The sequence below is a fragment of the Delphinapterus leucas genome, chromosome 10 (genome assembly GCF_059928025.1).
Source record: "Delphinapterus leucas isolate spDelLeu-1000000601 "Yukka" chromosome 10, BTC_Dleu_Yukka2, whole genome shotgun sequence".
NCBI classification, from domain to species: domain Eukaryota; kingdom Metazoa; phylum Chordata; class Mammalia; order Artiodactyla; family Monodontidae; genus Delphinapterus; species Delphinapterus leucas.
The window spans coordinates 20,644,557-20,664,946 of NC_143138.1; the positions used below are offsets into that span (position 1 = coordinate 20,644,557).

At 38.8% G+C, this 20,390-nt stretch overlaps 1 protein-coding gene across 1 annotated transcript in view; it reads right to left on the bottom strand.

Annotated features, from left to right (window-relative positions):
- SLC17A1 (solute carrier family 17 member 1) overlaps positions 1 to 20,390 on the bottom strand; it is a 55,392-nt gene that overhangs the window by 17,339 nt on the left and 17,663 nt on the right. Inside the window, 8 exon segments of the mRNA XM_022562190.2 lie at positions 721 to 868; positions 955 to 1,087; positions 2,101 to 2,262; positions 2,366 to 2,484; positions 8,604 to 8,690; positions 9,032 to 9,119; positions 9,206 to 9,439; positions 19,404 to 19,576. Of these exon segments, the coding sequence (XP_022417898.2) occupies positions 721 to 868; positions 955 to 1,087; positions 2,101 to 2,262; positions 2,366 to 2,484; positions 8,604 to 8,690; positions 9,032 to 9,119; positions 9,206 to 9,439; positions 19,404 to 19,576 (1,144 nt within the window).

Consider the following 20,390-nt stretch of genomic DNA (forward strand, 5'->3'; position numbering starts at 1 on the left):
GTACAATGTGAAGAGTGTCCCCTGCAGTTGTGCAAATGACAGAACTGCTTCCATCAGTCACACTTATTATATCTAAAAAAAGACATAACATAGTAAAAAGAGGAAAAGTTCTTTGTCACAGAGATCTGGGTTAAAGTCCTAGCTAATATCCAAGCCAGTGATGAGATCTTAGGCTGAAAATTAAGTATCTGAAACTCAGTTTCCTTAGTTACAAGATAAATATTACTAACTGATGGCTTTTCTTCATGAGTAATAATATATAAGCATGGTATAATAACAATTTTAATGGATCAGTTAACCCTTATACATGCTTGCTATGTTCCAGGCACTATTCTATGTGCTTGACTATATTAACTTGTTTAATCCTCTTGTGAGGATAACTTTATGAGGTAAGCATTTTCTTATTACCCCCATTTTATAGGTGAGAAACAGGTGTTGAGAAAGTAAGTAATTGGCTTGAGGAAAATGGTCATGAAACCCAAGAGTCTGACTCTAGAATCTGTTCTCCTGATCACTGGACTATACTTCTTCATACACATGTGAGAGTTGCATACATTTGCATATATCATTTGGCATATAAATATTATTTAAGTTATATGTCTGACCCACATAGATGCTTCTTCGGAATTTTGGCCTGCTGACCACCAGTTCCAAAATACTTGAAATCTTAAAACTTTGAGAACTTGGATACAAGGAAGAAAGAGATTTTTAAAACCCTACCTGGGAGCAATATCCAAGACATTTATTAATATTCCACCCATACAAAAGCTTCCTGTTGCATTAGCAAGTATCAGGAAAATCATAGTGCCATGGAAGCTGGAACTCAGGTAAAGCAGGCACAGGCTGAAGAGGGCGGGCAGGAGAAGTCCTGGGGAGTGATTCAGACAACAGTCAGGTGTATCCCAAAGATGGGCGTGAAATGCCCCAAAGTGCTTGAATGTCCTGGCTTCTTACCTAGCAAGGTGAAGAGTTTCCGGATGGTGAGTAGGCTGAGAATATTCCTGGACAGGAAGACGTCTGCCATATGACCTGCTAGGATAGCAAAAATCCAGGCAAACAAATGGGGGAGGGAAGACAGCAGCCCATTCTGAGGAAGGAATGTTATTGTGAGTGAGTATGAGAAACAGGATAAGCCCTACACTGAAATTCAGTATCTAAAATTTGTATTGTCATATAGGAAACCATCAACGTACAATCCCAGAGTTACTTCTGGGGACACACTACCCAAGAGAAAGAGAAAAACCGTTTGGACGTCAGAAACAGTCATCACAGTCTGCCTAGTTTTCTGTTGGGACCTGAAAGTCCTAGATGGTAGAGAGGAAAACTATGTTGGGAATGGGAAATGCTGTCTGTGGGGAAAGTGATAGAAATGATAATGATAACAATTGAAAACATGTATATGGTGCTTATTGTGGACCCAGCTGCTGTTAATCCTTGCAGCAAATCCATGATCTCATGGAAGATAAAATTGAATCTTAGAGAGCTTAAGTGACCTCACTGTTACACTGATCACTAAGCTGGGTTACTGGAAGTTCATTATAGAATGTCTCAAAATGGCAAGCCCAGACTCCATTTCTAAAGGAGTCTTTTCTGGTTATTATGGCATCAAACAACAGAAGGTTCCAGGCATCAGTAATTCTCCAAGTCAGACAACCAGTGAAAGTGTCAGTCCTTTCAGAGCAAGCTGTGAGTCATGGGTTCACAACCCAGGACTCTTTGCCTTTCCCCAGGGGAGAGGATTGGTATGAGCTGGAAAGGGTGGTAGAGCCTGGCCAACTGACTTTCAGGAAAGGATCGGACCCTGCAGGGAACAATGGTGTTGAGCCTTAAGGAATACATAAGGGTGATTATACAGGGAATGGGAGATAGGGAATCTGTGGGAATGTGGGTGAGTGTGTATTGTTGTGGGAGTGCTAGACACCATGTCTACACCTTTTATTCTGGGCAATGTTGACCTAATAATTGGAAACAGTGACGTCTCCAGGTAAAGAACATCAGCTAAGTAGTATAGGGGTGGGCAAGAGCTAGGACTAGAGTCATGGGAGAAAAGGAAATGGGTGCAAAGTCCTTCATAAAGTGAAGAACAGAAGGTGTACTTACCTCTTTTACATTAATATGAAACTTGGAGTTGATAAACATTGGTATATACAGACTCAGGAAGCTATTTGCCCAGAAAAAAGCAAAATTACAGAGGGAAATGACCCAGAGTGGAGGAGACTTAAGCACAGCCTTGATGGGCAGAGATGGTGCACTTGAACTGACCTGAAAAGGAACCCATTAATCATTAGCACATTAGGACAAGATGGAACACATTTTATTTGGCACAGAATCTGGGAGATACCAAAGTGGAGCATGCGTGTTCTACCTGCTGGGCGAGGGCAGACGTGATGTATTCCTTCTCACTTTTGCTTATACATGGGTGGTCCTTTGGGTCCTCATAAAACAGAACGAGCCAGAGAAGACTTAAGGCACAACCACAAGCACCTATTGGAACAGGACAAGTTAGAATTGGAATTGCTTCTGTCTATGGTGAGTTTCTTTTCCAAACTGGCATTTTTCATTATTGGTCTGAGAACCTAGACTCCTCTTTTCTTTTTTGGAACTTTGCAACAAAGCTCACATTTTGATAGTTTTCTCTGTATCCATAGCTGCCTCTCTCAACAGAATGAATTTTACAGAAATGGTGGTAAACCCTCTGGCCTCTCCTGATCTCCTAGCCTCTTTTTTCTCCACGCAGGACAGCTGGGCCTCCCGGCTCTTAGGCCATCATCTCTACAGATTCCTAATGTGTTCTACTGTGAGAGTACGGCATAGCTGAGCCCACACAGGGCTTGACAATCACCCAGTTTTGTTTTTTTTTTTAAGTTAAATCTTACTTTAAAATCAATCTTATTTTAAAGATGTTGGGGGTAGGAGTATATTAATTAATTAATTTTTGTTGTGTTGGGTCTTCGTTTCTGTGCGAGGGCTTTCTCTAGTTGTGGCAAGCGGGGGCCACTCTTCATTGCGGCGCGCGGGCCTCTCACTATCGCGGCCTCTCTTGTTGCGGAGCACAGGCTCCAGACGCGCAGGCTCAGTAGTTGTGGCTCACGGGCCTAGCTGCTCCGTGGCATGTGGGATCCTCCCAGACCAGGGCTCGAACCCACGTCCTCTGCATTAGCAGGCAGATTCTCAACCACTGCACCACCAGGGAAGCCCCAATCACCCAGTTTTGAGAGCTAGGCCTTAGCTATGCTCCTAAGATGCAGACCAGGCCTTAGGGATTGTCCAAGTCCCATAAGAGTTTGCCAAATTATTTGTTGTTTTTCTGTTTTTTATACTAATGATCTGATCATAAGGAATCCTCTGTTAGGACAGGGAGTACGTAGTACTCAGTAGTTAGGCTTCCAGAATTGCATTCATTCATCTGACAAGTATTGGTTAAATGTCCATTATGTACCATGAACCATTCTAGGCCCTGGGAATACAACAGTGAATAAAACAGACAAAGCCCTGCCTTCACAGACTTTAGTTTCTAATGGATGAGACGAAGATAATGAAAAGTAATTAAATAAAAGGTAGTAAATGTCAGTGAAAAGAGCTATGGAGGAGAGTTATGGGGGGAGGAAGGAAGGAGTACCATGTTCAGGGAAGGCTAGGATGTGGATGGGGCACAGACACTCCAGGCAGAGGGAGAAATAAGTACCAAAGCCCAGAGTTATGAGGCCAGTGTCACTGGGCAGGGAGCAAGGTGAGGGTGGAAATGGATGAGGCTGAGAGGTAATGAGACCAGACCATGTGGAAACCTGGAGCCACTGTGAGATCTCAGATGCGTACAACACACTTTAAGACAACATTAAAAGAATACTTTGACGACATACCATTTCCGCCTCATTCTGTGACCTGAGAGCCCAAACCCAAGGCGAAATGTAAATGAAGAAAAGTGAGCACCTAATAAATACACATGCAATACATATATTTCTCTATAGTATTGTACTCAACCCTCAGAAAATACATTTGATACTATTAGCTCTTTTTCAAAATAAGAAGACTGATGCTCAGAACGATCTGCTTGCTTACCCAGGGACACATGATTAGTAAGTGGTAACTGACACTTAAGCATGGATTATATTGTCTAGGGATGGAAAATAGCCCTAGAGGAGGAGGCTGGAGAAAAGCTTGGAAGAAAGACAACAGTTAATGGCAAGTAGAAGAGGAGAAGTCTGCAAAGGAGACTGAGAGGGAATGGCCAGAAGGATAAAGTCTGCTGTAGGAAGAACAGGGTCAGAGAGACTGAGATGAGAAGGAAATGTCCAGTCACTGAGGTTCAGTGCATGGAGTCAGAGGCAAAGGCACAAGGGAAAGAATGGTATTGTTGAATATGATTGAGAGTTCAGGTCAAATGTGGACTGAAAAACTTCCACTTGATTTATGGGCATGGAGCTTGGCCAGCATTTCGGAGGCATATAAGGAGTTTAGAAGTTATCACTCCCATCCTTAAAACAAGGAAAATGTTGAACAAACTAAAAATCAATAACTCTTCTTTGATCCATCAGAGAATTGAGGTCACAGGGCAAACCACTGCCCTCCTGTCTCTAGAGAGACAGACAGGTAGATACAGAGAATGACAACTTCCCAGAACAGAAGCCCAGAAAACTCCATTGGAACCAGTCAGTTCTAGGGTAGGAAAACCTAGCAATTGATGGCTTGCTTTAGGTTCAGTGTAGACAAGTTTGAGAGATGAAAAGTCTGGGGATGGGGGCCCAGTCTTAAGAAGACCCCTCACACTTTTGTGAGTTTTATCTCCAGAACACCTACCAGGTTCTCACAGTGAATAGAAGAGAAAAATCCCTCCATCCTTACAGGAGAGGAAGGGAAAAGTAGCTATTTTGAATTATGTCTAGAGCATTCTGTTCTTAACAAAAACTGCTCAAAGGGAAACTGTTTTGCCAGAGCCTAACCAACTTAAGGGAAGGGAAATATCCAATTCCAGCCCCTTCCTCCTGTCTCACTTAAGGAGGGGAAAAAAAAAACTGAGAAGGACTTGTGAAGGTCAAGTTCGGGGCAGAGGCTCACTAAAATACTGATACCTAATCACAGCACTATAGAACACTGTCTCCCAACATACACACCTTACCACCACATCAAAAGTGTCCTGCACGTTATTGGGAATCCACCTAGAAGAACTGCACATCACAAACCTTATTTAAGAAGTCTCTAGAGAAACTCAAAGACAAGGGAAGACAAAAACAAAGACACCAGAGGAAGCTGTAGCCTCTGAAACTTATAACTATAGCACACAGTAAGCACAGCCTAACCCCTAGCCAGAAAAACATAAAACCTCACACTAAAGGGCTATTTTTCTCAGTTCCTTTTACCTAGTATATCTTGTTAGCTTTCAACAAGAAAAACATGAGGCACACTAACAGACAAAAAATGTAGTTTGAAGAGACAGAGCAAGCATCAGATCCAGACTGAGACATAGCAGAGGTGTTGGAATGATCAGATCAAGAATTTAAAACAACTATGATTAAAATGCTTATGGAAAAAGCAGACAACATACAAAAACATGAGTAATGTAAGTAGAGAGATGGAAACGCTAATAAGGAATCAAAAGAAAATGCTAGAAATTAAAAACACTGTAACAGAAATGAAGAATGCCTTTAACGAGCTCATTAAGAGACTAGACAAGGTCGAGGAAAAATCACTGAGCTTCAAGAAATGTCCATAGAAGCTTCCAAACCTGAATTGCAAATAGGGTAAAAGAATAAAAAAGAACAGAATATCCAAGAATTGTGGGACAATTACAATAGTGTAGTATACGTGTAACGGGAATATCGGAAAGAGAGGTAAGAGAAAGGAACAGGAGAAATATTTGAAGGAATAATTACTGAGAACTTCCCAAAAGTAATGATAGACACAAAACCACAGATAGAGGAAGCTCAGAGAGCACAAAAAGGATGAATATCAATCAATCAATCAGTTTACACGTAGGCATATCATATTCAAACTGCAGAAAATAAAAGAGAGAAAATTTTGAAAGAAGCCAGAGGAAAGAAAATGACCCGGGTAGTTGGGTTTAAATTTAGAATTCTTAGATTCCACTGGTCACAAATCCCTGGTCACTGATCTGGGACTTGACCTCTTCTGTTCCAACCCGGATCCAGTCCCACACCACTAGGGGTTTTGAATGGCTCTGTAGAGAAATTCTTGGCTTCCCCATCATGCTCCATCTATATTCTCTGCAAATAGTTTTACCTGTCACCTCCCGGCCCAGCCTCAATTCAGTAAATGTGGGGAAGAGTCCTGCCAGTTCTGAAAAAGCCTTGGTTGTATATGAGCAAAAAATTCTGGGAGTGATCATTAGAAGGAAAGTCATGGGCTCTGATGAGCCTATAATTTTGATGCCATAGACTTCTACCCTATGAAGAAGGCTTGGCTGGAGGGGGGCCAGAATGGGCTCACTACAATGTAGAATCCAAGGCAAGGCCCCCCCTGTCTGGGCTTCAGAGCAGCTCTAGCTCTTATGGAAGCCATAAGTGATCTTGGCAAGGGCTCTCTTGATAGTAGAATGGGTCAGACACTTATAGTCAGATACAAGTTGAGGAGACAGTGGGTGGCTAGGAAATGGGGGCAGTGGGTGTAGACAGGTTGTTCAATAATTTTGACTCTTAAAAGGGAGGTAACTTGAAAGAGACGGCAGGGAAAGGGAGCCATTTTAGAGATTTGAGGAGAGTAGTTTTGAGAAGTTTGAAATAGTATTTATGGAGAGAAACATGGCAGGACAGTCAGGCCCTTTTAAGTGCAAATGTGAGTGTATGGTTCAATTTGTTCTGTGTGGTAATTTTCCCCAGCAATCGTCAGCTGCTTAAAAGCAGGTATTATTTTGTTCTTTAAAATAGTATTGATTAGATTTATTTAACTTTATTGAGAAGAGCATTCACATGGAACCACAAAACATCCTGGTTTTAGTTTGCCTCTGCCACTAACTTGGGCAGGTTATTTCACATCTATGGGCACCGTATGACTCATTGTAAGACTTGTGGCGGTAACACCTAAATCCCTATACTGCTGCCATCTAAGTGATGGCACTCTTCCCCTATTCTAAGTGATAAGAAAAAGCAGATGGGGCAATTCATGGTAAAGCTGTTATCATAGTATAATGCATAGTCCCTTTCTTTGCGCTTCATAGAGCCACCCATGAGAACTGCAAATGACAAATGTTGCTGTATACATGTATATGATGTTGAAGTATGAATACACCATGAATACTGGGGCTCACCCAACTTTTGATCAGCAATGTTGGGCAGCGTTAATTACTGAAAAGTGTTTCTTACATGGAGCTGAAACTTCACCTCCCTATAATTACCTGCGTATTAATTTTAGTTTTGTAATGCAGAGCAGGTATGCATTTCTCTTACATGAGAGTCCTGCAAGGCATGCCTGCTCAAGCTTTCATTTCACCAGGTTAGACAGTTCCAAGTCTTCCGGCCCTTTCCTGACATAGGGTTTGTGTAATATCACTATACTGACCATTACTTACTACTGATGACTAATGCAGTGATGAAAACAATGAAATTGTGAGGATGGAAGACATGCCTCTGTCATTTGCTCACTGTGGGTATCGGGGGTTCCCTGTTTGTCCCTCTAGATCCACTCTCCACCCTTCTTTACCCTGCTTTGGCCACAGATGGCTGACTTGAATGAATATCAACCGGCCCCTATGTTCTCTGCGTTCCAGATAGATTTAGGCAGCAGAAATCTTGAGCAAAAGATGAGAGGGAGAGGGTTGAATGAGATTAGGGTGTCTCTTTCTCTAGTTATCACCTTCTCTAGCATTGCCTCAGTCTATATGGTCTTTTATGAAAAGTCATGGGTCCTCTCAAGGCAGCCATCTCTACAGGACTCTCTCCTAGTAGATTCCCATCGACTACACCCTTGCTTGCCCTTTTGGACCTGGGGATGGTATCAGCTTCCATTTTGCTAACACCTGATTACTGCTCTATCCATTTGATTCTGCCACATCTTTATTTACCATTTTAAAGAATCACTTTGTAATAGATCCTTCTGAATTAAGTCTCTGTAATTTTCCTTACGTATCAAACGAGCACAATAGCACCCATCCACAGTCCCTTATCCACAAATCTGAAACCAAGATTTGAAAGCCAAAAGTGATTTTCTAACTTATTTAGAAAACTCAATCCTTTATAGTTTTTCATTTATTCCAATTTATGAGAATTTCATGTTTCACCTCAGAAATTAATGTGTTTGATTATGAGATGATGCTCTAAATTTTGCTTGGGATGTTAAGTATAAATAGTATACTCATATTATCTTTGATCTATTCTGATCATCCCTTTTCCCAAGAGTTTCATGTAAGGGATATGTATCTGTAGCATCGATGTTGTAGAATTGTGAAATTATATACAGTAATGCACGTATAGTTCTGAGCGTGATGTCTTGCTTATAATAAGAAATTCATGAATGTTGACTGCTCTTTTTCCTTCAATGGGATTTATGATTTTTAATATTGCTAACTTCATATAAACTACTGTATTCCATTTTTAGTTTTAAGTTCTAAAAATTCTGAATAATGACTGGGATTTTTATAGAAAGAGACTCACCAAAAATATAAAAGACCATAGGCCATCCCAGGGAGTCACAGATGAATCCTGTTATAAGTAGGACAACACAGGGTCCTAGCAGAAGTCCTAATCAGAAGGCACAAAGAACACCCCCAATGAATGCAGGCATCTGGAAGTAGAAATAATGTAGTCTCATGGTAGCAGTGAACAATTTATAGTGAAATATCTGTATAACGTATAACACCGAACAGAAGAAAATAATAAAATATTTGCTTTTCTCTCTTTTCTCTGTTGTTTGAGATAAGGAAGCCTCTTCTCCATCCCAGACAATTTCCATATCTTTAAAGTGAGGATGGTTTCCAAAGCCCTTGACAGTTCAAAACATACATGTTTCTTACGGCTCTAGGGCAGCACATGCTACAATGAGATGACAATGAGATTAAACATTCTAGGCCCCTAGTCATTACCTGATAAACTCAGAGAGGTAAGTCGGACTTGTTCCAAGGGAGGAGCCCACTTGATCCATACTACTTGCTGAGTTGTTAATGCTATCCCCTGAGAGAAGAATGATTAGAACATTTGATCTCTGACACTTTCTGTGAATTTAAGCTCTTGGTTCAGTTTTTGTATTATCTTAATACCTGGAATAGTCCCTGGATTACTCGGCATATGATGACCAAAGCTTCTCCAAATTCAGCTGCCAGTGGGATGAGCAGAGTAAACAGAGAGCTGAGGAGCAATGCAGAACCAACCATTTTCTTTAAGGAGTATATTCCAGATAAATATCCAGCAGGAATCTGGCTGATGAGTATACCGTAGAAGATGGAACTTAACATGATCCCCTGGATTTCAGTGCTCCAGTTATACACAGGGTTCTGAAAGGAGAAAGGAGACACATCTAGCCACTCTACAGGTGATTTTCTATGATGTTCAGGAATATGGGAAAACTGGTCTTCCAGCTTACCCCATGTAAAATAGCTGTCCTCTGCCTAATATCCTCTATTATGGGACTTCTTTATTCCTAATAACATCATTATCTGTGTGTAGTTACATTTTATCATTGGTACCCTCAACTATAACGAAAAGTCTTTGCAGTCAAGGGCATCATTTGTACCACCCATACCTGTCACAGCATAGACGTTTAATACTTGCTTTTAAAAAAATTTTTAGATATAATTGGCAGATTATATTAGTTTCAGGTGTACAACATAATGATTCGATATTTATATATACTGAGAAATGATCACAAGTCTAGTTAACATCCATCACCATATATATAGTTGTGATGAAAACTTTTAAGATCTACTCTCTTAGCAACTTTCAACTATACAATACAGTATCATTAACTATAGTCACCATGCTATATGCTACACCCCCATAACAATTTTTTTAAAGATTTATTTTGATGTGGACCATTTTTTTAAAGTTTTTATTGAATTTGTTACAACACTGCTTCTGTTTTGGTTTTTTGGCCGCCAGCCACATGGGATCTTAGCTCCCCAACCAGGGATTGAAACCACACCCTCTCATTGGAAGGCAAAGTCTTAACCACTGGACCACCAGGGAGGTCCCCCCATAACTTATTTTATAGCTGAAAGTTTGCACTTTTTAACTCTCTTTACCCATTTTGCCCAACACCACCCTCCCCCGACCCCCTGCTACTGGCAACCACCAGCCTATTCTCTGTAACCAGGAGCTCAGATTCATTTGTTTGTTTAGATTCCACATATAAACAAGATCGTATAGTATTTGTCTTTCTTTGTCTGATTTATTTCACTTAGCATAATACACTCAAGGTCCATTCATGTTGTCGCAAATGGCAAGATTTCTTACTTTTTATGACTGAATAATATTCCATTGTATATATACAGTGCTTTTGCATTATCCATTCATCCTTGATGGATCCTTAGGCTGTTGTAAATAATGCTGCAATGAACATGGGGGTGTAGATATTTTTTCAAGTTAGTGTTTTTATTTTCTTAGGATAAATACCCAGAACTAGAATTGCTGGATATGATAATTAAATTTTTAAGTTTTTGAAGAAACTTCATACTGTTTTCCAGTGACTGCACTAATTTATGTTATACCATCAGTGCACTAGGGCTCCCTTCTCTCCACATCTTAGTCAACACTTGATATTTCTTGTCTTTTTGATAATATCCATGTTGACAGGTATGAGGTGATACCTTGTGGGTTTGATTTGCATTTCCCTGATGATGTTGGGCACCCTCTCATATGCCTCTTGACAATTTGTACGTCTTTTCTGGAAAAATGTCTATTCAGATCCTCTGCCCATTTTTTTTTTTCGGTACACGGGCCTCTCCCTGTTGTGGCCTCTCCCATTGCGGAGCACAGGCTCCAGACGAGCAGACTCAGTGGCCACGGCTCACGGGCCTAGCCGCTCTGCAGCATGGGGGATCTTCCCGGACCGGGGCACGAACCCGTGTCCCCTGCATCGGCAGGCGGACTCTCAACCACTGTGCCACCAGGGAAGCCTCTCTGCCCATTTTTTGATTTTTTTTTTTTTTTTTGCAATAGAGTTGTATGAGTTCTTCATATATTTTGGATACCAATCTCTTATCAGAAATGATTTGCAAATATTTTCTCTTATTCAGTAGGTTGCCTTTTCATTTTGTTGATGGTATCCTTTGCCATGCAGAAGCTTTTTAGTTTGATGTAGTCTCACTTGTTTATTTTTGCTTTTGTTGCCATTGATTTTGATGTAAAATCCAAAAAATCATAGCCAAGACTAATGTCAGTGAGCTTTTCACCTATGTTTTCTTCTAGTTTTATGTTTTTAGGTCTTAATGTTCCAATGTTGGATTCATTTTAAGTTAATTTTTGTGTGCATTATAAGATAGTGGCTCAGTTTTCCCAACACTATATATTGAAGAGATTGTCTTTTCATCATTTTATATTCTTGCCTCCTTTGTCATAGATTAATTGCCCAAATACGTATGGGTTTATTTCTGGGCTATCTACACTGCTTCGCTGATTGACGTGTCTGAGTTTATGCAAATACCATAATTTTTGATTACTATAGCTTTGGAATGTAGTTTGAAATCAGGGAGCTTGATGCCTCTAGCTTTGTTTTTCTTTCTCATTATTGCTTTGGTTATTCTGGGCCTTTTGTAGTTCCATACAAATTGTAGTACTGTTTGTTCTATTTCTGTGAAAAAGGCAATCGGAATTTTGATGATTACATCTACTGTAGACATTTTAACAATATGAATTCTTTCAATCCATGAGCACAAAATATCTTTCCATTTACTTGTGTCTTCTTCAGTTTCTTTCATCAGCGTCATACAGTTTTCAGTGCATAGGTATTTAACCTTCTTGGTTAAATTTAGTCCTGTATATTTTAGTCTTTTTGACGCAATTAGAATTGTTTTCTTAATTTTGATTCTGCTAGTTTGTTAATAGTGTATAGAAATGCAACAGATTTTTGTATATTGATTTTGTATCTTACAACTTTACTGAATTCATTTTTATTTCTAACAGTTTCCTTAGTGGAGTCTTCAGGATTTTCTATATATAATATCATGTCATCTGCAAATAGTGACAATTTTACTTCTTCCTTTTCAATTTGGATGTCTTTTTTTTCCCTTGCCTAATTGCTTTGGTGAGGACTTCCAATACTACGTTGAATAAAAGTGGTGGGAGTGGGGATCACTGTTTTATTCCTGATATTAGAGGAAAAGCTTTCAGATTTTCACCATTGAGTATGATGTTATCTGTGGTCTTGTTATACATGGCCTTTATTATGTTGAGGTACATTCCCTCTATACTCACTTGTTTAGAATTTTGGATATTAATTTTGTCAAACCCTGATGGCCACCAGAGCCAGATGATCAAGGCGGCAGCTGTTAAAAAGAAAATAAATCGGGTGCCAGAACAAGAGGCCAGATGAATGTAAAAGCTCCCTTTGGGGAGATACTGGCTCTCCAGAGCACAGCAAAGAGAGAACACAAGGATGGCATCTGCTGGTCTCCATCCCCAAAGAGAACTCCAGCAGGCCCTAGATGTGTGTTAAATTAGATGCCCGCCCCTCAGGCCAACAGTTTATGGTAAGCAAATAAGCCTCTTTCATAGAACATCTTGGTGCTTTTCAAATGGTTGCTTCTGTTCTGTGCTCTGGGGTAGGTGAGTTCATGTGCAAGCCCTTTAAGAACCATTTCTCAGTTCGCTATACCCTGTGGGACTTGTGTATATGAGCCCTGTTGGCTTTCAGAGCTAGATATTTGGGTGGCGTATCTCTCAGGCACAGGTCTTAAAAGTTGGCGTGCCCATTGTGGGGTTCAAACTCTTCACTCCTCAGGGTTGCCTTGCTGGGTCGCCTTGCCAGGGGTGGGGTTTACAGTGAGACTGTGTCTCAGCATTTCCTCTTGGTTGTGGGCTTCTTCTTGTTCGCCTGATATGTAGGAGTTACTCAGCTTTCAATTTTTTTCCCACAGGAAGTTGTTCCATATGTAGCTGTATATTTGGTGTGTCTGTATGAAGAGGTGAGTCCAGACCTTTCTACCTCTTTATCTTCAACATCTCTAATACCTGTTTCTTGAATGTTTATAAAAAACATGTAAACTCTTCTGTCGAGTGCCATGTAATACATTTACTGCAATCATTAATTTCCTCCTGCCCCTTCTCACCCTCTAATTTCTCTATTCAGTTAACCTCATTCATAAAACAACATCCCCCCCCCCACATGATCCCAGAGAGAAAAGCAGCAATTGAGAGAATATCAAATCATGAAGAGAAGTTCTCAGGCTGAACTATGGAAATAATTGAATGGGATAGTGAAGGAAAAAGACCATTTCTCTTCTTTCGCTTGGCTCTGATGTGGCATGTTTTGTTGTCTGTCTTGGGAGTGGTTTCCTCTGTCAGTTCTTAGGCTAGGTGGTCTTGCATAAATTTGTTGCATTATTAAAGTTGATATAAGAAATTCTGAACATTGAACTTATACCCTGGGCTATGAGGAGGCTGTGCTATTTTTGGACCCACTGAACAGGGAGAAGCCTTAATTTTAGTAAGTGAGGACAAGATAAAGCCTCTTTGGTAATGTGTATGATAGTCTGCTTCTCTAAACTTTCTCTGCACTTGCATAATTAGTTTTTATATTAAGAAATGAAGAGTTATGTTAAATAATGAATGTTCTTAATGAAATTTTTGGCTGACTATGAAATAATGAAATAGGTAGGAGTCCCTGTGTTTCTTCTCTCATCACTGTTATCTTTCACCCTTCATCCCTTTTTTTTTTTTTCCTCCCTTTCTCAAATCTCTGTCATCCTGTAGCTGTGGCCTCTGTATAGTGATGTCTCTTTCTGATGGAAAGGACTTTCATGAGAGATCTGGTAGGAGTACAACTCTGAGAATATTGAATAGTGAGAGGCATCCATAGAGTAGCCAAGGGAGCATGGAAGCTCCAGATCTTTTCCATTGGTGGGAAGCTACTCAGAGAATGGAACAAGATGCTCTGCCATTTTTTTCTAAATCACAGGAATTTCTCCAAGGAAATCAATATTCACCCTTACCCATATCAGGTGGTCCAGCACACATTTGTTCAACTCTCCCTGTGCAGATTATTCAGAATATTGGGTTGTTTTTCTAATGGCATAAAGCCATCACTCTTCACAGCAGGATGTAAGAAAAAGAAAAAAATCCCACCATAGTTGAATTAAAACTGCTGAACTCATAAACTCCCCACACCAGAAGGATAAAACTTAAGTTGCATTAACTAGTTGTCATTAAACAAAGTGCTACATATATAAATGTTATCCTATATAAATTTTAGGAATAAATATATATACATCTGTATGAGTCATATAAATGAGCAAGTAGATAATATCTACTTGTAAAATGGACTAAGGGTATCAATAGATAATTTATGAGAGAAAAATGGAAATGATCAATAAGTATAGGTCACAGAAATATAAAAATGTGCACATTCATTAATAATAAAAAATTTACAGTTATGGCAGAATTTCTATAGGATTGGTAAATTTTAAATAGAATAATTATACATACTCCTTGGCTGTTGTGGCAGAGGGAAGACTGATAAAGAATACTCCTCATTTATGTGTCACACTTTTTCTCATCTTCCTTCCTTTTCCTTTCTATACTCAGTGTCCCTTACTGCGGTCTCTGTGGTTCCTATTCGCTGTTTTCCTTGTTATTTTGTCTTCTTTCCTAAAATGTTCTGTCTCATTTTATCATAATCCTTTTCTGAGTTCTGTTAATTTCCTTTTTTCTTCCCCATTCATCTGCTGTCTGAGCATAGACTGCTACCACCTGGCTATCTCTGCTTTGAGCTCCTGGATGTGCTGCACTGTAGTGTTCCTTCCATAGCTACAGTTGCTTTCCCAGTTTTTAGGTTCATTTGTAATTTCAGGTTACAATTTAGATCTGCTTTGGGAAAATGATATCCTGGTGAGTTTTCATACTTGAGAATAATTATGTGCTCTGTTTCTTCATCTAGTACCTTTGTAGAGCAGCAAACTGAAATCCTTTCCTGTGACTCATATTTGAAGAAGATCAACTGTCCTGGATTATAGCAGCAGGTTCCATGGTGGGTGGGGATGGGGGTGAATGTGCCAAAGAAATGTTCCAAGCTCCACAGCTTGAGCTGCCTCTTCTTTTTCTACAGTGAAGGAAATAAAATACAGCCTTTGTGAGTAGCCATCTCTCTTGCCTCTTCTTTTGCTACAGTGAAGGAAATGAAGTACAGCCTTTGTGAGTAGTCATCTCTCTAGAGAATGGGGTTCTCGATATTTAAACCAAGGCAATGGAATACTACAAATATTTAAGAATTAAAGAAAAAAATTTGAATAGGTTTTGACAGATTTTTTGAGGTACAATTGACACAATAAACTGTATATTTAATCTTTGTCATAAAGTGTACAACTTGCTAAATTTTTAAATGTGTACACTCATGAAACCATCATCAGAATCAAGATGATGAAAATATTATTCACCTCCAAAAGTTTTCTTACTCCTTGTAATTCCTCCCTTCTGCTCCTCCACTGCCAATGATCTGCTTTATCATCATTTCCTAGAAGTTTTATATATAAATGGAGTCATACAGTATGTACTATTTCTTTTTATCTAGCTTAGTTGACTCAGCATAATAAGAGTGGCATCCATGTTGGCCTGTGTATCAATAGTTCGTCCCTTTTTTTTTTTTTGTGGTACGCGTACCTCTCACTGTTGTGGCCTCTCCCATTGCGGAGCACAGGCTCCGGACGTGCAGGCTCAGTGGCCATGGCTCACGGGCCCAGCCGCTCCATGGCATGTGGGATCCTCCCGGACCGGGGCACAAACCCGTGTCCCCTGCATCGGCAGGCGGACTCTCAACCACTGTGCCACCAGGGAAGCCCCCCATCCCTTTTTAGTACTAAGCAGTACTCCATTTTATGGACGGGCCATAGTTTGCACATTCATTCACCTATTGATGAACATGTTGGTTGTTTCCAATTTTTTGCTATTACAAATAAAGCTACAATGAGAATCTATATATACATCTCTATATGGACACATGCTTTCATTTCTCTTTAGTAGCAGTGGAATGGCTGGATCATACGGTAGCTGTATGCTTAACTAAACTGGTTGTACAATTGTGAATTATCACCAGCAGTGTAGAAGACTTCCAGTTCCTCCACATTCTTACAACACTTATGTCCAATCTTTATAATTTTGGCCATTTGAATTGATGTGTAGTCATATCGGGCCTTTCACTGTTGTGGCCTCTCCCGTTGAGGAGCACAGGCTCCGGATGCACAGGCTCAGCAGCCATGACTCACGGGTCTAGCTGCTCCATGGCTTGTGGGATCTTCCTGGACCAGGGCACGAACCCGTGTCCCCTGCATCGGCAGGCGGAATCTCAACCACTGCGCCCCCAGGGAAGCCCCATGTATCATCTTTGATGAAGTGTCTATTCACATCTTTTCCCCATTTTTGTGCTGTTGTTGGTTTCATTTATTATTGATTTTTGATAAACTTCCTTTACTAGATATGATTTTCAAAAATTTACCACTGTCTCTGGTTTGCCTTTTCAGTCTTTTAACAGTGTTTTTTTGAGTTTTGGTGAAGTCCAATTTTTTTGTTTGTTCTTTTGTGAATCATGAAAAAAATCAGTAGTTCATATGTGTGTGAGTCTATTTCTGGACACTCTGTTCTATTTCAATGATTACTTTTCTGTCTTTATGCTAATAACACACTGTCTTGATTACTGTAGCTTTATAACAAAGTCTTAAAATCAGGTAGGTAGCATTATTCCTGTAACTATTGATTTTCTGCCAAACTTAAAAGACAATTCAGTGGAGAAAGAAGTCTTTTCAACAAATGATGCTAGAACAGTTGTATACACATATGTAAAAAAGGATCTTTAACACAACATATACAAAAATTGAAAAAATGAATATTTAAATGTAAAACCTGAAATTATAAAACTTCTAGAAGAAAACATAACAGATATTTTTACTTTGGGCTATGCAAAGATTTATTAGATATAAAGCCAGAAGAAGTTTTGGTAAAACCAACAGAAGTTCTTTATGCAGAAGGAAAATTATATAGTTCAGAAACTTGTAACTACATTTAAAAAAGAAGAGCATGAAGAAAGAATAAATGAAGGTGTAAATTTTTTTATTTTGAATTGATGCAAAAGATACCTACTTGTTTAAAGCAATAATGTAATTCTGTATTGGGCATTTATAGCATATGGATAAGGGAAATGAATAGCAGCAGTGTCACAAAAGATGGGAGAGAAGAATTAAGAATACTCTGTTATAAAGTGCCTGCACTACACATGAAGCAGTAAAGTGTTATTTGATAGTGGATTTCTATTATTTAAAAATGTATATTGTAAACCCTAGGGAAACTATTAAAACAGTTTTTTTAAGTATAAATGATACATTAAGAGAAGAAATAAAATTGAATCATATAGGGCTTCCCTGGTGGTGCAGTGGTTGAGAGTCCACCCGCCGATGCAGGGGACATGGGTTCGTGCCCTGGTCTGGGAAGATCCCACATGCCGCAGAGCGGCTAGGCCCGTGAGCCATGGCCGCTGAGCCTGCATGTCCAGAGCCTGTGCTCCACAACAGGAGAGGCCACAACAGTGAGAGGCCTGCGTACAGCAAAAAAAAAAAAAAAAAAAAAAAAATTGAATCATATAAAATGCTCAATTATACCAAGATAAGGCAAAAAAAGGAGTGGAAAAGAGAAACGTAACAGAGAACAGATGTAACAAATAGAAAACAGTTACCAATTTTATATTTGTCTTTTCTTTTAGTTCTAGCAGTTTTAGCCTTCTGTATTTTGCTGCTTTGTTAGAGACATACATGTATAGGATTGTTGTTAGAGACATACATGGTTAGGATTATTATGTCTCCTTGGCGAATTGACCCCTTTATCATCAGACAGTGCCCTCTTTATCTCTGATAATCTTCCTTGATATAAATTCTGCTCTGTCTGAAATTAATATAGCTCCTTCAGTTTTTCTTTGCTTGAAAATGTCTTTATTCTCTTTGACTTTTGAGGTAATTTCATTGGATATAGAATTCTAGTTTGGCAGGTGTCTTTTTTTTTTCTTTCAATACTTTAAAGAGTTCATTTCTCTCTTCATGTTTGAGTGGTGTCTGATAAGAAGTCTTCCGTAATTCTTATCCTGTTCCTCTGTAGGTGATTCTTGCCTCTAGCTTCATTCAAGAAGTTCTCTTTGTCTTAGTTTTCTGCAATTTAAATATGTATGTCTGGGTGGTTGTTCTTGTTGTTGATGATTATTTTTCTTTTTAATATTTATCCTGTTTGGTGTTCTCTGAGCTTCTTGGATTTGTGGCTTGGTGTCTGCCATTAATTTCAAAAAAGTTCTCAGCCATTAATTTTTCAAATATTTCTTCTTCCCATTTTTTCCTACTCTTCCTGGTGTTCTAGTCATGCATATGTTACAACTTTTGGTATTGTCCACAGTTCTGAGATGTTCTGTTTGTTTGTTTGTTTATTTATTTATTAAATTCTCTTTCATTTCAGATTGGGAAGTTCCTATTGACCTATATTCAAGTTCATTGATCCTTTCCTCAGCTGTGTTGAGATTACTTATAAGCCCATCAAGGCATTCTTTGTACCTGTTACAGTTGCCATGATTTCTACTATTTCTTTTTTACGCTTTCTAATAATATCCATCTCTCTGCTAACATTACCTATGTGGTATTGTATGTTGTCATTTTTTTCCCATTAGCACCCTTGACATATTAATTATAGTTATTTTAAATTCCCTGTCTAGGAATTCCTACATATGTGTCAGATCTGAGCCTGGTTCTGATGCTTATGTTAAAAAAAATCAGGGTGCAGTACACTTCATATAGTGTTATTTTTAATGTAAATAGGGGTGATAATAAGAAAATATTTTCTTATTTGCCTGTGTATTCATAAAGGGACATAGGAAGAGTATAGTGGAGAATATTTTTCCCACCTATTTTCATTTTTTTCTGTACTACATCTTCTGAAAGGTATCAACTCATTACCTTACATAGATGAAATTAATGAAACATGTAAATGTACTGTATGTTAAAAATGTAAATAAGAAAGAAAGTGTCTTGACTTCTACTTCTCATTTAAGATGCTTTCCTTTTTTCTCTTGTCCAAACTTCTCTTGCCCTTTACAAATACTGAGACATATTTTAGTTGTGGGACATGTTTATTTAGGTTACTACTGGCAAGACAGATCAAGACTTGAGCGTCTTTCTTTAATAATTACTGTCATATCAATTATGATAACATTCAACCTCTCCACAAATTAGTTAGCAAGATAGGATTTTAAACTTATGACTGTCTATAATATTTTTGATATACCTTTATGTTATCCTGTGGCTCCTTTGTGGAGGTGTTGGACAAACCATGTGGCTCTGTGCTGTTCACCATGGCTATCATTGTGAGGCTCATACACACGCGCTGTGACATTACTATAACATTACAGAGGAGCAGTAAGAGAGCAATTCCATAACGAATGGAACAAAAATTTGGAACTGGAATGTAGAACAGAAAGTATCCATCATTAACACATCTGAGGTAAAAACATAATTTAACTTTAGGAAGTGCCACTTAGAAATTTGGACCCCTATATATTAATTAAAAATTTTATTGTACTAACTGGCTTTTGAGAATTCATGACACAATAAGAAGATGTGGGACTGAACTTATAATTTCATACCCCCTAAAATATAATCCCTAATAGAACGTCCCAGAAAATTGAGCCAGTCCTTGAAGGACTTTGGCTCATGTCTATTTTAAAGGGACCATTTACAAATACCCTGAGTTACTCTTGGAAGTAAGTCCCCTGAACAACAAAAAAGACCTTCCCTCAAGTAAACTGCTTTATTCTCAAAACTTATATGATTAGTCTGGTTGAGAAAATCATATGTGCACATTGCAGAGAAAATAGCACTTAAAAAAATATAATGTATTTGAAGTAGTTTCAAGCTAGAGCAATCAGTGTAGTGTTGGTGAAAGGCCAAACAAATTCATCAATAGGAGAAAGTAGGGAGTCCAGAAAGAGAGGAGTATAAATAATCATATGCTTTTGAATAAATACACTAATGCAAATCAATGGAGGCAAGTACAGTCTTTTCAACAAATGGCACTTTCTCAAGAGAAATAAAAATATGTGTCTACAAAAGGCTTGTACTGAAATGTTTATAGCAGCTTTATTCAGAATAGCTGGATATTTGGAATGGATGAACATACCATAGTGAATTAATACCATGGCTATTACTCAGAAATACAAAGTAAGGAAACACTGATACACTCAACAATCTGGATGAATCTCAACAAAAATATGGT